Source organism: Fopius arisanus, unplaced genomic scaffold, assembly GCF_000806365.1.
Source record: "Fopius arisanus strain USDA-PBARC FA_bdor unplaced genomic scaffold, ASM80636v1 scaffold00067, whole genome shotgun sequence".
NCBI classification, from domain to species: domain Eukaryota; kingdom Metazoa; phylum Arthropoda; class Insecta; order Hymenoptera; family Braconidae; genus Fopius; species Fopius arisanus.
The window spans coordinates 418,596-434,814 of record NW_011887806.1 but is presented as its reverse complement, the minus strand read 5'-3'; the positions used below and the strand labels follow the sequence as shown (position 1 = coordinate 434,814).

Here is a 16,219-nt window from a genome sequence, read left to right as displayed (position 1 = left end):
ACCTGTCCCGGATTCTCGGCTTCGTGGACTCAACTGAGCTGATAGTACTCGGGTGCAAAATCATTGGCGAGATTACTTAGGAAATTAAAGTCCGATGAACTGTTGCTGTTATCGGCAGAGGGTGTCGGTGCAGTGGCGTGAACCGATTCCCCGTAGAAATTTCCAAAGTTGCTGTACGGTTCATTGTTTGTTTCAGCTTGTCCGGTGCTATCTGGTGGAGTGATAACAGCTGCTGTTGCCGCGGCGATAGCTGTTGCAGTTGTGGTCATGCCAGGGGCTGGGAAAGGATCAGGTGATGAGACGTAGCTGTTGGGAATGCTGGATGCCTCGCCTCCCTGGTGAACGTGCAGCTGTGACTGCTCGTAGTAGGTGTTTGGATGACACTTGCTTCCCCGGTAGTCATTCTGGCTGGGATGAATGGAGCCGTAACCCTCAGCTGCATGTTGCTGTTGAGCCTGATGCTGCATCTCGGGATAATAATGCTGGCTAGGTTGAACGGGAACAGCTGTGTGGGAGTGAGAAGCCAGATTGTCTCCATGATATGGTCCTGTTGGATATCCATAGCTTCCGGTCATGTACTCCGTCGATGCCTCAGTCTGGGAATTCGGATAGGCTTGGTTTGGATAAGCTGTTCCACCTGGATGCATACCTCGCTGATAGCTGGCATGGTATGCACCACCTTGTGGATAGCCGTTGTACTCTCCTGCAGTTGGATACTGCTGCTGTTGCTGATGAAATTGCAACGACGGATTGTACACCGGGCGGGTCGTTGATCCCGTTCTTCCGTGATGACCAACTCGCGTGGTTATCGCTGGATTCTGTCTATACATTGAGTGCATTTCAGGTGGATACGTCACGCGTTGTTGATACGTATCTCGGTTGCAGTAAGTGCTCTGAGGATTGGCTGGTGGAACGTTTTGTCTGCTCATGGGCATTCCATTTCTGTAATCACCAGCAGGTGGTTGATATATATTCTGCTGAGGTGGAAAATGCCCTTGGGAATTTGATGGGATACTTCGGGCTACGTGAGGTGGAATACTCGTTGAATTCGAGGTGCCATGAAGGATAGTCCCGGAACTGGTGGACGATGGAGAGCTTCTGGGCCGCTGCATGTAGCCGTGGGTGCTTTGTACATTCAGTGGGCTGCCCTGTTGAAGTTGAACGGATACAGGTGTTCCGGGTGTTGACGAGGGTGTTAGACTCCTCGTAGATCCTTGACTTGGTAGAGCTGGTGTGCTGACAGTCGAATCCGGCATGGCCAAGAGGACACCGTTGCTGGTCATTGTACATATTTCTTTATTGCTGGAGGACGGTGACTTCTTGCAGACATTTATCGGATGTTTCGTAGGATTTGGACTCTTGTGTCCACCCTCCACTTTGATCCTCACCTCACTCATCTTTTTCGTTGGTATGCTTGGCGATGTCACGTCACTACCGTCATTCGATCTCGAGTCCTCATCAGCCATTATCTTCTCGAAGGAGCTCGATACACTGTTCGTACTCCCAACACTACTAGCACCATTACTATTCGTACTAAATCCTACATTTGATCCATTGTTATTGTTATTCGTTGCACTTGGTGTATTATTATTGTTACCAAGCCGCGAAGCACCGAGGTCTGTCACCTCGCTGAGTGTGCTACCCACATCGGTAACTCCGGAAATATCACAGTTGTGGCAACTCTTCTTCTCATCCTCGTCAATCAGCATGTTCTCTCCTTTGGGCTTCTCCACACCGTCCGACGATCCACCGTCTTTATCATCACCATCCTCTTTACTCAGTGTTTGTCTTTTGTGCTTCATCCGACGATTTTGAAACCATACCTTCACCTACCATTACCAAATACCGAATTAGAACAAAAATAGATACACGTGATAAAAATTATCAGATTTGTTCAACCCTCACCTGCCTTTCCGTGAGATCCAGGGAAGCCGCTATTTCGATTCTTCTCGGTCGACATAGATACTTGTTGAAGTGGAACTCCTTTTCTAACTCCAGCAACTGAGTATTTGTGTAGGCAGTACGTAATCTCCTGGGAAGACCATTTTCTACAACAGAATATATAGAGGCAACCGTGAGACAATTCGCAAGTCAAGTTTTTACTCCCGTATTGATCACAAAACAATGATTCTAGTCGATTATGTTGAGGCTGTTGGGTGGATAGTGGTTTAATTAACGCGAGGACATGGGGATATACCGAACCAGGAGCATCAGAATCTCGAGGACAAGAACCGTTGGATTCACCGTGGGTGAGGAGAATCCACGGTGGCATCTCGTGATTAGCATCGGCTAATTGTTACCCAGTAAGAAACTTGTCTCGTGATAACGAGGGGGTATTGAAGATACGAGAATTATCTCAGGGGCTTAAGATGAGTTTGCGGTAATATTGAAACTCTGGAGTAAGCGCTGGTGTAAACAAGGTTTTGACTCGCTTCACGTGGGGATATTAATTTTCGAAGCGATAGCTTTGTGGAATCATAATTAATCATGTTTATTGAGAACCTTCAGTGGTCGAATTTTGTTTTCAGTATTATTATCTTATTCTATTAGGTGTTCTTTTTTTTTTCTTCATGCTTATTTTACATTGCTTCGAGTCGGATGAGACTATTTGGCGATTGATCAGGACTTTTTAAAGCTGGTTAGATCTCACCATTCTATCCGGCCAGGAATCGAACCTGGAACCTATCCGTTGTGAGGCAACGACCTTAACCACTACGCCAGGCCACCGGGCATTTAACATGTTCGGAAATCACACATAATTGGAGGACGAATATTTCATGCATACAAAAATCGTAAAAATGCTTATCTAAAACCTTGAAGAACTCCATGATTCATGCTGTTGATGTCATGGCGTAGTCTTAATCACCAATCAAGCTGGTTTGTCTGTGCACAACGAATAATTTTTTCATGCATTTCGGTTTGTTGCGCTCGGCGACTTGAGGGTAGCGAAGCGGAGATGCTAAACTACCCCATGGCGTGCGAGCGGATGTAAGGGTGGTCTGAAAACGCGTACATACATAAACGGGAAACTGAGGGTGGGAGAGGGATCCTGGAGATGCGTTGGAAAAAAAAAGAAGCGGAAAAGTGGAGAGAGATAAAAAGAGACGGGGGCATCTGAGCGGACGAATCGAACTGCCGGAGGGTGGAATCGGTGGTACGAGGTAGAGAAAATGTTCGCGTGATTGACGTGAGCCTCATCAGCATTTCAGGGGTTGCCATTGGCTGGCCAAACTTGTCAATCAAAGAGAATCCACGCCTATGGGTTCACCACTTCGCTGCGGTATTTCCGATATTCCAGGCACTTGCGGCCCGTAATTGAGGGAAAATTAACTCGGACCAGGTTTTTTTTTTTTCTAATTTCAATTTAGGCTTGAATTTTATTGGAGCCATTGTCCCCTGTATTTCGGACAACATTGCTGTCATGGAGATGACAGACTGTCAAGACTCGTCACACGGGAGACAGACGGGATCGCGTGCAGCGTGAGATAGATAACGAGCATGGAAATAGCCAAAGTGTTCTTAACCTCTGCCTTTTCTTGTGTACACATTTTTTGACTTTATGGAATATCTCGGTATCTCCGCGACACGACATCAATTCCGAATTTCGAAATTTACGGGTTTCCGTTGGAACTTCTACTGTTTCACCCGCAAAACATCAAAAATAACTGTAACAGAAATAAAACTGACCGTCGGCGACAAAAAAGTGCGGAAATAACAATTGACGGGAGTGAGGATGGGAGAATGAGAGGGAAGGAGAGATGAGTGTGAGGGTGACAGACGGGTGGATATTATTTCGGGACAGGTTGTCAGTCATCAAGGAGCACTGGCAAGTTGACGGCGGAAGAGCGACGGCCGTCGGCTTCTGTGTTTCTGATGGAGATAGGTGGCCATTGCATTCCCAGCTTCAGATATATCGACATAAATATTCTCTTGGCGCCATTGGGCAATATTTATACGAATGGATTCAGTACATTTTCAGGCCGATGGAGTGGCTGATCGGTATAAAGCCGATGCCGATACCGATGTCAATGCTCGAACTTCGGAAGATCACTGGCTAAAATCCCAACTCGTGAGGGATTGTTTCCCATAACCAATCGCAATCCACAAATTCCGATATAACAGGTCCTGAATTTCATACGTGTAAGTGTTGTAAAAAAACAAGAGCAGAATTTTTTATTCCTCCAGTATTAGTTTCTATTTGACCTTCACTCGATTGAACTTCAAAATATGAATTTAGAATCTCCATGTAAAAACAAATGAATTCCAAAAATTTTCGACACTTGATGTAGCCACCGAGTAATACCTTCTCATATATTTTCTCCATTGAAAGCAGGATGCCAGAGAAAGGAGGCTGGTCAGATTTTTTTTTTAATAAAAAAAATTCGAAGAGAAATGAAGATTACAGAACGGAGACGAACAATCCTGATAATTCCACACGCGACCGAAGGTATATCTTTCTCTCCACAATTTTTTCCTCTCCATGCCACGATATTTAGTCGGTTCTTCTCGTCTCGAAGAATATAGACAGGTGGTAAGGGTCACATGATGGCCGTCTCTGTAATTTGTCTTTTGTTTTCTCTCTCGTGCGCGCTTTTGCCTCGGCTCTTGGGTTGTATACAAGAGAAAACTTACGATGGAACAAAGGACGGAAAGTGGAGGCCCGGGTTTTACTTCGGGTTGCGTTCGGCACTTGGGGCGCCTCAAGGCCACTCGGGGTGTGGTGGAAGGGAGACGGAGGAACAACCGAGGTAAACGTATGAAAAATGAGTGAGAAGAGTTCGAAACAAATGACGGAACAGCCGGTTACCCTCCCTCCTGCCCCCCTCTTCCCCCACCGTAAAACATGGTATATACATTGTAGGTATTTGGGGTCAAAAAAATTTCAGGGCAAATTTGTCCCATTGAGGTCATTAAGGATAATAATAATAGGTAAAGTTCACGGTGAAATTATAGGGCTGCGGCATTCCAGGGTCTTGGAATAATTAAAAATATGACTGATGCGCGAGCCCTGAGTCCGCCAATTCGAATTTCCCGCCTGATCATGAACATATGGCGACCATTTTGACCAATGCCACATATTTTGGAATTTTTGGGCAGGCGTTTATATGAAAATATGGATTTCATGTGTCGGTCCATTTTGCTTTGATTTTATAATTGAGAAAATGGAACAGGTTAGGTTTGAGATAAAAGTTCTGGCATTAGAATTCATAACGGACTGCTGAGTCATTAGCGAAGGAAAAATGATTCTTAAATGATGTTGACCTATTAAATTGCACTTCTTGCGCGATTGCATAAACCCGCAATTACTCTAGTTCATGTTGAAATGATTTCCCTTCGGTTGACATTTGATGTCATGAATTTCCTCCGCGATTATCAAACCGTGACGTGAAAATGAAGGAGGTGGATGAAGTCGGTGGAAAATAGATTGAAATTGTCGGCGGATTGTGAGGTCAAGTGGAGACATAGTGAAATAGAAATGCAAATAGTTATTATGGATTTATGTACCTCGAGAGGGGTAGTAGAAGGGAAGCAAATAGAACCCGGCACGAAAAGGACTTCCAGTTTGCTCTGGGCTGCGATCTGTAATCAATTTCTGGGGAATGGGACATGAAAGCGGTTGAGAATAGGGTAAATAGGACAGCTTAAACCCACCATTACATTGAATTATATCTATTTATCGCTATAAAATGGCGCGATAGCCGAGTAAAATAGAGTTGGCGTTCCGTAGAATTTTTTTGGCGAGAAAAAATTTGCGGATACATCCTAATTTGATTTATAAAAAATACTTTGGGATTAAGGTGGATCGAGAGGTTACTGAATAAAGCTCCAATTTAACAATAAATCCCGTGTTTGAAAATGAAAATCCAGAGATTCTCTTTCGTCCCTTTCGGGCAGGGATCTCGGGTCCATGAGGGGTGAGGATATAGACGGTCATTACTTCAGACTGGAGATCCTTCGAGGCCTCAAGCTGTGTCTTCGGGGTATACGATAATCCCGCGTTGGTATTATGCTAAATTCGCGAGGGGATGGGCCGATACATTATTACACTGAAAAAAAAAAAATCAACCTGAATCGATTTAAAAAACCAAGTCTATTTTTCGAATTTCAACGCAATTTTTTTATTTGATTTGGATCAAGTCTTTAACTTGATTCAAGGAAAATCGTCGACTTGATTCAAGTCAAGTTTTCGACTTGATTTCAATCAAGTTTGCAACTTGATCTTAATCGAGTTTTCAACTTGATTTAAACCAAATTTTTAACTTGATTCAAATCGAATTTTCAACTTGATTCAAGTCAAATTTTTAACTTGATTTAAGTCAAATTTTCAACTTGATTCACGTCACATTTTCAACTTGATTCAAGTTAAATTTTTAACTTGACTCAAGTCAAATTTTGAACTTGGTTCAAGTCAAATTTTTCACTTGATTCAACTCAAATTATTCAATGTACCAATTTTCCGTTCAAGTATGCATGACTGCCCCCTCCATATTTCCTATCCATCCAGCAACACGCGAGGTGAAAATTATTTAAACATCTTGACACTTTACCATCACCGTTATTACTATTTAAGAGACATTGTAACGTAGGTGTCTCATGCTGCGCTGATCCACCGCTGATTGTAGATAATTTCGCAATGTCCCAGCACAACTCGTATAATTATAGATTGGAAAGTGTTAAAGTACACGGCTCATGACGTTCTCTTGACTAATGGCCCGTCCGTGTATTGTTGATAATAATAGTACCCGGCATCGAAGAATGTCGTGAGAAATAGACGACGGGATCGAGACTCAACGTGCACGGTTAGTTGGTTTTTCACGCATGCATAGCATTTTTTTTTTCTCGGTAATAACACGAATGAGATAAATTATAAAACACTTTTTGTGGTGAATTTGAAATAGTTGTAGCGCCACGTTTGAGGTTGGGGTTCGCAGCTCGTCGGCCATCTTGCCTAGCCACGCAATGGCGCTCGCGGCCTCAAGCTAACCTGTGATTATGGCAGTGCTACGCCAGGGAAAATTGGACGGTTTATATACATGAGTGTATGTGCTCTGACTATGTGAGGATTATCTGTGCATGTATGTGTACAACACCGGGTTAGAGGCGTGTCAGTGCAACCTGCAATCATCGGGGTGGAGCGACCTGCGAACGAACCATTCGTGAGAGCGTGGGTTTTGTTATCTACTCAAAATCAATGAACTTTTTTTTTTTTTTGACGGTGGGAGAGTGAAAATGAATGAATAACTCGGGAAATATTAGTGTGTGCGATAAGTTGAACGCACCGAATGGTACAAATTACCCGTTTATTTATTATTCAGGGGTAATAATCTTCTGGAATACGTTGGAGAATGGTGATCGATTTTGGTTTTGAGTTCTCAGGGAACTCCCGGCTTTTTATGGATGCGTGCTGCCAGTAGTTATGGTGAATATTTCTCTGGAGCACGCGAGGTTCACCTGTTTTTGGGGAGAATTTCGATGTCTAAAAAAATATGTATCATGTCGGCCTATTCTCGATATTTTTTCAATTAATCCAGAAAATTCCAACCATCAAATAAATTATGGATTTTATACAAATCTAGATTTACATCTAAAACCAAATTTGTTAATCTTAAAAGTATTAAAACTAAAATATAATATTGATATCAATATTGATATATGAAAAATATAATAATTGGTTATAAAACAAAAAAATATATCTCAGTTATAATTTTTAAATTAATTAATGATTAATAATCGAATTATTAATTAATGAGAGAATTTTTTAATTTTGAAAAATTTATAACTGTCAGTCCGTGAAAATGAAAAGTCCTTTTTCCCAGTGTAGTTTCAATTTCTCTACATCTGCCTCCAAACTTTCGTGGAACGTGACGACTGGAGTTCCATTATTGGGGCGAGCTTTTACGGAATCAATCTGTCATTCTCGACGGACAGACAACGTAGCACAACTTGCTAGAGAGACGTATCCACTGGACTGTCTTGCGATAATTCGTAAAAACCCTTTTCGTATATTATATCGTCGTCTCCAGGGAGAAAAAGAACTTTGCAGAACTAATTTGCCGATAATTTCGGTGTCCTGAGCCCTTGAGCTGCGTAAATCCAGTGGTTTTGCACACGCGATTGCCGAGTGCTTTCATCTGTAACTTTTTGCTGATTGTGAGACTGTGCAGTTTTAAATCACTCCGATGATCGTGGGATTAATTAAAGAATTGTCTTCGATCTGAAATTTTCCATTCCGCATCTGTCACTCCCTCTCTCAGACGTTCCCCCGACTTTCAGGGAGAAGAAACCCCCAGACGAGGGAAAAAAAAAATTCACCAACTTTTCTCGAAACTAATTTTCTGATAATTTGCGTTCTGAGAATCCCCCATCCTTTTACTTCACTCTCTCAACCGTTGTATCACCGCTAAGTTGTCTCTGATTTCAACCGCGAACTAGCATTCGTGGTCTCGAATTATTCCAATTCTCTGTGGCCCTCAAACCATTTCCTCTCGGAAGAAATTCCACCTTGACAATCACAAAAATTGGATTTTCCACCGACAAATAGACGAACTTTTTCTCCGAGAAAAATAGTCAACCAAAATTGCAGAGCAATTCGCAATGAAAAATCGTTATCAATTTTTTTCTGCAGGAATTCAAGAAAAAAATTCTGCCAGTGAATTCTCAAGAAATTTCACATTATCAGGAATTATTATACAAAAGATTATAAATTTAATAATTGCAAGATATAATTGTAACAAAAGCGCGAAAAAATCTGTCCACACAATCGCAAGTAGTTACAATAGCCTGCATCATGGATAATTATGAGGATGAGGTCATGAGCAGGACTTCCTGGAGGGCAAGGTCATTAAGGCAGTGTCTATTCATTTTCTGTGACCACTCGCTGGGAATACGGGGTCAAGGTCGTCCATTGGTGACAAACAATGATCATTCATTTTTTTTGAGGTTCTTTTTTCATGTAATCGATGGATGATTAACGATTGGAGAGTTACTCGTCTCAAATTGAATCACCCTGGGATCATCTGTCAGGTGTGGCGAATTCGCAACTGCCACTGGGTGACTGTTATTTTGACAGGAGAAATCCGTTTTTCATACAGAAAGAAATTCCATACAATAATTCACTAATTTGGGACAATTGTTTTAATCTTTCTAGAAAAATAAATTGATGGATTTTTTTGTTAGTTAATTTATTAAGACTGGAGTCAGGGGTTGTGTCACTTTGTTTTTTATTTGATCTCAAAGGAAAAATACTTAAAAAAAAATTGAGGAAAAATTGATAGAAATCCCTCAAAAATTCCTATTCAGACCGAATTTTTGATTTTAAAGGAAAAATATTGAAAAATGAAAAATAAAAATAAAAATAAAACAAATAAAAAATTTTAAAATTTGGAAATTTTATTTAAAATTTTGAAAGAAAAATTGATAGAAATCCCTCAAAAATTCCTATTCAGCTCGAATTTTTTCTTTTAAAGAAAAAATACTTGAAAATGAAAAAATAAAAAAAATAAAAAATTTTAAAATTTTAAAATTTAATTAAAAATTTTTAAGGCAAAATTGATAGAAATCCTTCAAAAATTCGTATTCAGACCGCTACGTTTCCTTGCGTTCCCTTTTAGTTTCCCCTGTATTACACAGTATTTTTTCCAATAATTTTTAAACTCAATATGATTGGTTAGCGATGAACCCCGACTCTTTCCGAAAGATAAAAAATGCCAATTCCTGTCACCTCATTCCGATCTGGCCAATCCATTTTTTCAGTAATTTTTCTTGTAAAAATTATATCAAGAATTATCCTGATCCCCTTCCTACCTAATCCCAATCCTTTATCCAACGCCTCCTTTGACGTCACAAAAATGTGGAACGCTATAAAAACGCCCCGCCTACTATGTAGAAAAAAAAAATTATTTGTTTTAAGGGTTCGAAGATGAGTGGTAGTTTTTTCGGAGTATTTCCGGAAATATGGATGCAGTTATAATAATCCAGAGCGTAAGTACTCAGAAGTGCGCCATGTGTATAATAACGTCAAAGGGACACGAACCTTATCGGGGTTGGGGTTAGGGATTGGAGGATCCCATCCGCATACATTAGTTGTTAACAATGCTATAAAGGACACTCGCTCTCCGCCGTATATCCATGGAGGTAAACTTTTTCTCTTGCCCCTTCTCTTTTCAACATTTTCCAGAGTGGAGATTTACGACTATCCTTTCCCATGCATGATTCTTATGTAACGCGCCCGAGGGCCCGGATTCACGGCTCTGCCGATATGCTTGGTATGTATAACATCCCGGTAATTCTCGCACAGATGATACAAATCTACCTTTACGTAATTTTTATTGATATGGTTTTATTCGGGAGCAATAATAAAATATCATGATTATTCGCGTGAGTAAAAATCGGGGGTTGAAATTACGGCATTCCAATTCGGTGGAAAAAATGTGTTAAATTTATGATTGTTATTATTTATAACAAACTGAGTCAATGTTTATTTAGAACAGAATAAATGAAATTATTGTGTGCAAATAAAATTAATTTGAATTATTAACAAATTATTAATTAATATTTATAATTATATTAATATTAATATAATATATAATATAATTATTATATTGATTTCTGTTGTTTGTTAGGCGGTTCTGATATATCAGGATGTGTAATCAACCTCTCGGCCATTTTACACCCATAATTAATATATATAATTAATAATAAATAATAAATACTTGATTTAAATTATTTTTTTAATTAATTTTTTATTTCATTTACGTATTTTTATTCAATTAAAGAATGATATTTAAATTCGTGAGGAATGAATGGGCTGGAAGTGCGCCGTAACTTAGACCCAGGGGTCCACCCTTGTGATAATTGTTTAAACCGACCACTGGTCAGCCAACCCTAAACCTTCGACCCATCCCAATCCACTTGTCCTAGCCAGTGTGCTGTTAGCAAAATGCGAACCCCACTCTAATTGTAATGTAATCGCAGGGGATCCCTGGAGTCCTTCAGGGAGATACAAATTGAAGGTTAGTTGAGCCCCCGATATTTAGTTGACTCGCAGAAAGCAAAAATACCTTAATCAATATTATCCGATCTTATAAATACTTTTGCGTGTTTGTCTCTTCATTTCGCGTCAATTATTATGAAGTCGTACATACGAAACTCAGATTTTAAATTTAAATTTAAATAAAAAAAAAAAAATTTAATTTAATTAAAATTTTTTAAACTAGAGTTGATAACAAATAATAATAATAATAATCGTAAGATAACAATTTTATGAGAGAATGAGCTATTTGGAGGTTATGGCAGAGATGAAAATCTGGAACGAATAAAAAATAATAAAAAATATATTATTATTATTATTATTATTATTAAATGAGCCACCCACTTAACAATATTTTTTAAATATTTTTCTGATACTGGAGTGAAATGTGAGGAAATATCGGAGTATAGATATTTTCTGGGAAATTCTGAAGAGAGATTTTTTTTCGCAGCTCTAGATCTCTCACTCCAGCATCTCCACACAAGTCACAATGGATAAGGTTTTTGGACAGCCTCCAGAAATTATAGCATGGAGTGAGAATTCTCTCTTCGGGTGCTTGAATATGCGCTCCGCCGAGTGAGTGCAAAACGAACGAGAAGTCAGCATTGGAGCAACGACGATAGGGAGCAAATAATAGGGAAATGATTCGCTCCTTGTTAGATAAAGAGCCTCGTGGGGACAACGAGAGTGAGGGTTGGAAGAAAAGAAATATTGCCTGACGGCCAATGAAAGGGAGCAGTGGGTGAGAGAAAGAGGGATGCCATGTTCGCTTGTGTAACTGCTTCATCGACCGGAGGGGGTTCATTGACTCAGAGAATTGACCGATTTTTAATATTCAATCGTCTTTTCAATGTTTTATGATCGAGTATGAGGATATCATCCCGCTCTGATGATTTGTAGCTTCGATCATTTTGAATCTCCCGCGGGAATTCAGGGAATCCCAACCTCAACTTTTCGGATGCGTTATTCGGCATTCGTGCATTGCGGGAAGTCGAACTCCTCCGATTGTCAAGACGTCGACCATCATTTCATTAATCATTAATAATTTCATTTCTCGATTTCATTAATTGATCATCAGTTTCGTTCTAGCTTCATTAGAGAACGCACAAAGGCTCGAACTTCCAAAGATTGTTAGATACTGGATCCGGAATCAGTTGAATTCTCTCTGCTTATCATTGCTTATCATTCATCTGAGTATTTTGAGGATAAGATTTATCACAATTATTTATTTATCGCAATTAACATTTTTTTTAATGCTTATTTTACATCGCTTCGAGTCGGATGAGACTCTGTGACGATTGATCAGGACTTTTGAAAGCTAGTTAGATCTCACCATTCTATCCGGCCAGGAATCGAACCTGGAACTTATCCGTTGTGAGGCAACGACCTTAACCACTACGCCAGTCCACCAGGTTATCATAACAAATCAAATAAATATTCTAACTCTTCGCGGATTCGGCAGACGAGGTGCATACCTCGATAGGAGATGAAAACATTTATCAAATATAGATTATCAAGTGTTATTTATATAAAATTGTGAAACAATTAGTAATAAATATTATTCTGAACTATTAAGAATATTCCGGATGGTTGAAAAATGGCGGAAAAAAAGTGGGTGAAATAAACCATTACCCTGGAGGTGCGAAGACCCTCATCGGTTGGTGTTTCGAAGTGATACAGAGGGTGCAGTAAAAGGGCTCAGGGGAAAGAGGAGAAAGGAGAAAGGATGCGTTGAAGGTATATATGCATGGCGGCAGTGAGTCCAGTAGCGATCATCAATCAGAAAGGCAGTCAGCCGTCCGTCGGACTGCCGGCTGCTCGGTCGCGTCCACATCGCGTTCACTCGCTAAACTCTCGCGTTGAGTTCGCGCACTGGTGGTTACTCTATACACCAACAGTAGATTGGTGAGAATGAGCGTGAGGGAGACAGTTGGCCTTATACCTGAATTCGCGGAGTCATTCTCGACCTCGTCACGACGATCGATTCGAAACACGTCATGCCGCACCACCCACCGTTTTCACGAGTTTCCAATTTTCATAATGAAAATATTCGGCATATTGCGGCGAGGGGACGACCAGTCATCTCTGTTCAATATTATGGGGGATGGCTCGGGTTTAATCTCTTTATTTCGAAGGCTCATTGACCCTTGGATTAGACGTCTCGATCAATTTCTCACTCAGAGGCGCCAAAATCATATCGATTTTCCAATCAAATCTAGTGAAATTAAATTAAATCCATCAACCCTTCATGTGATATTATTATATTTTTTAAATCCAAATGGATAAATGAAATATGAAATATCTGTATTGGATTGAAATTGATTGTCTCGGTGTGAACCTCTCTGAAGTTAGCGGCAATTTCTTATTGGTCGAGACGGACCGCGTGAAGTCAGCCATTGGTGGCAGTGACTCCGATTTGAGGTTACGTTTGACGTCACTTGGACGAGAGGCGTATTGTATTTTGACTGACGGGCGTGTCGTCAATGTAAAATATAAAAGCCAGGATTGACGCGGCAACCCTCTATCCTCTCGGAGAAAACGCATTTTCCGGAGTGGCTGGATCTGCCAACTAATTACCCGCGGACGATCTCAACTTTCACCCCGTCTGGACCCTGTGGCGCTCCCAGGGGAAAAGAAGATTGAACCGAGCCCTCGTTTAAAGCGAAACTAATGTCTCTTTAAGTGGGTAAAATCATGCGTCAACCCAGTTGAAATCTCCGAAATTTCCGAGGTATTTTATGGAACAAGTACTAATTGAGTATTATTTAATTTCAGAAGTCGTTTCATTATTCAGGATCAGGTGAGGTGAGAGTGCTGTGTCGAGTGTGTGAATGGGATTGGAATGGACGTGCGGCATCTTTTGATCGAATGGTGAGTAAGCACTTTTTATATCACAATGCTAAAGAGTTGCGATTCAATGAAATTCAAGGTATTATTGGAAAGGTTATTTTTACCTCGGATTTCAACGATTAATTACGTTATAGATCATTTCTGGATTTATTCATAACTCTGAATTTTTTCCGAGCGCGTCAACAGAATTAAATATCAAATATAATAGGGTTGTTTCATATTTTATTTTCCCTATTGTTGATTATTCAAATTATCGGATAATTTAATAACGCAACGACAAAATTAATTGGAAAGAAAAACTTTCAGTTAGTCGCAATTAAAAAACGGATTCAATTCCCTGGATTTCAGATGATGTCATATAAGATCTCATTCACTCGAGTCTGTTTAGGCTACAACAGAAAACATAAACATCGTAGCCCATAGTTCTCAGAATTCCGGAAAAATGCTCGTCACTATTGAATACAAATATAGAGTGAAAAAGATTTAATTTTTGCCTGGTATTATTTCAAACAGAAATTCAGCATTGATATTTTCTTATAATCTCATGTATAATTTAGGTATAAAACATCAGGACTGATTGTCGGGTTTGATTCTCGCTCAGGAAACCGGCAAGGATTTTTTAACGCTCTAATTCTCAGAGTTTCATTACCCAGAGGGTCTTGCTCACCAAAAAAAAAAAAAAAACAAGTGGGGAATTGCTTTTATATCGCATATCATATAGTTGTTTTTGCTAATAAATTAGTGATATGATTCCGAATGGTTATTTTCCGTATTATCTTTCTTGTGAATATCCTCTCATTTTTATTTCATTAAATTGAATGATTCGGTAATATTTATAATATTATTTATAAAATTCAGTATTTTTTTATGTGCCCGAGGGAAATATATATAGGATGGAAAATTTTAATTTGGCAGATTACAAAGCTTCCACTCAGGAGCAAAAATCTAGAAATTGTAGATCCACTCCGCAATTTGAAAAGACAATTGAGAAAGGATGAATCGTGAAAAATAAATTGACCATATATATTCATCGGTATTATTCCAAGTTTTCCGAATCTAAAGTTCCTCTTTTAAGCGAGAACTGGCAGCCTCTCGAGGGGTGTTGAAAATCCAAATCCGTCAGGGTCGATCCTTCCTCCTGTTGTCTTTTCCCTCAGCGAATGCTGAATATCTTGAGCCCCTCCGGGAGTCACCCTCGGGCATTCGGATGGCTGACGCGATGTGTCCGGGTATGAGGGCGGAAAAATAATGCATTAGAAATTCAGATGACCGGGGTACACTGGGAGGTGGTACCCACGGCATGAGGGGCCACCGATGAAGGGTAGTTGAGAGGTCGCAGCACGATTTATCAAATAAAAGCGGTAGTACAGTCAAATACCCGGTTGTGTCATCGCCGGAGACAGTTCATTTTTAATCCATAAATTCCGGTGAAAAAAAAATTACCGCAGCTAAAATTTTATTGTTTGACTTAAACTCAAACTGCAATCCTTACAAAAATTATTCATTGAAGATCGACATTTAATTCATTTCATTTCACCATTAAAATGAAAATGGTTACTCTAAAAGTTTTAGTGAATGTCTCCGAGAACTATCTTTCTCTCTCCGATTTGTGGAACACGCGGGGAAAAAGTCGCCCGCTACAGAGATTGCTCGTAGATGATTTATCAGTAGTAAAACCTCGAGAACAGTCCAATGGAGAAGAAGTAGGAGTGGCTAAGATGCGTTTTCGTGGGGGTAACGTCGAGCGATTATACCTCGGTATCAACGTCGGTCTCAAGTAATCTCGTGGAGGTAACAAGAAAATCCAAAGCATCCGTTATCTTGTGACCGGGTTGACAGTGGAGGCTCTTGAGGGCAAATGGGGATCATGGAATCGTCAATTTCGTCGTCAAACGTCACTTTTCCGTTCATCCAACGACTCAGAGGTCCGTCAGCGTTTTATTTCAACTCCATAGTTGCCGAATTCACTCTAGGCTGCGCCCCACACTTTACCCGAGTTCCGGCAACGTCGCACGACGCGCGACTGCCCGTCCGCTCAGACCTACTTCATTAATTCATTACTATTAGAATTAATTCCTCTTCTTAAAGTTTTGCAAATGACGTGATTAAAAAATCCACAGCTGCTAGATTGCTCCGAAAATTCTGAAAAATCACTCAATGAAAAAAATGGAATTGAATTTAAAGTGAGTGTTTCGAGTTTTCCGCATTCAATCGAGAATTGGCAATTTCTGCACTCACCGGTCAGGCAATATATGCTAATAATATTCATAAATAGTAAGATCCTGGGTCTCAACGTGAAGGACGAGTATTTCTCGACCTGTCCACATTCATCCATCACTC

General features: G+C 40.1%; 1 protein-coding gene across 1 annotated transcript in view; it reads right to left on the bottom strand.

Moving 5' to 3' along the window:
- Window positions 1–29: 29 nt before the first annotated feature.
- Window positions 30–16,219, bottom strand: part of pb (proboscipedia) — a 20,285-nt gene continuing 4,095 nt past the window's right edge. The window contains exons 2-3 of the mRNA XM_011309504.1: window positions 1,906–2,048; window positions 30–1,829 (exon numbers count right to left, since the gene is read on the bottom strand). Coding sequence (XP_011307806.1) covers window positions 30–1,829; window positions 1,906–2,048 — 1,943 coding nt within the window. The remainder of the gene's footprint in view (window positions 1,830–1,905; window positions 2,049–16,219) is intronic.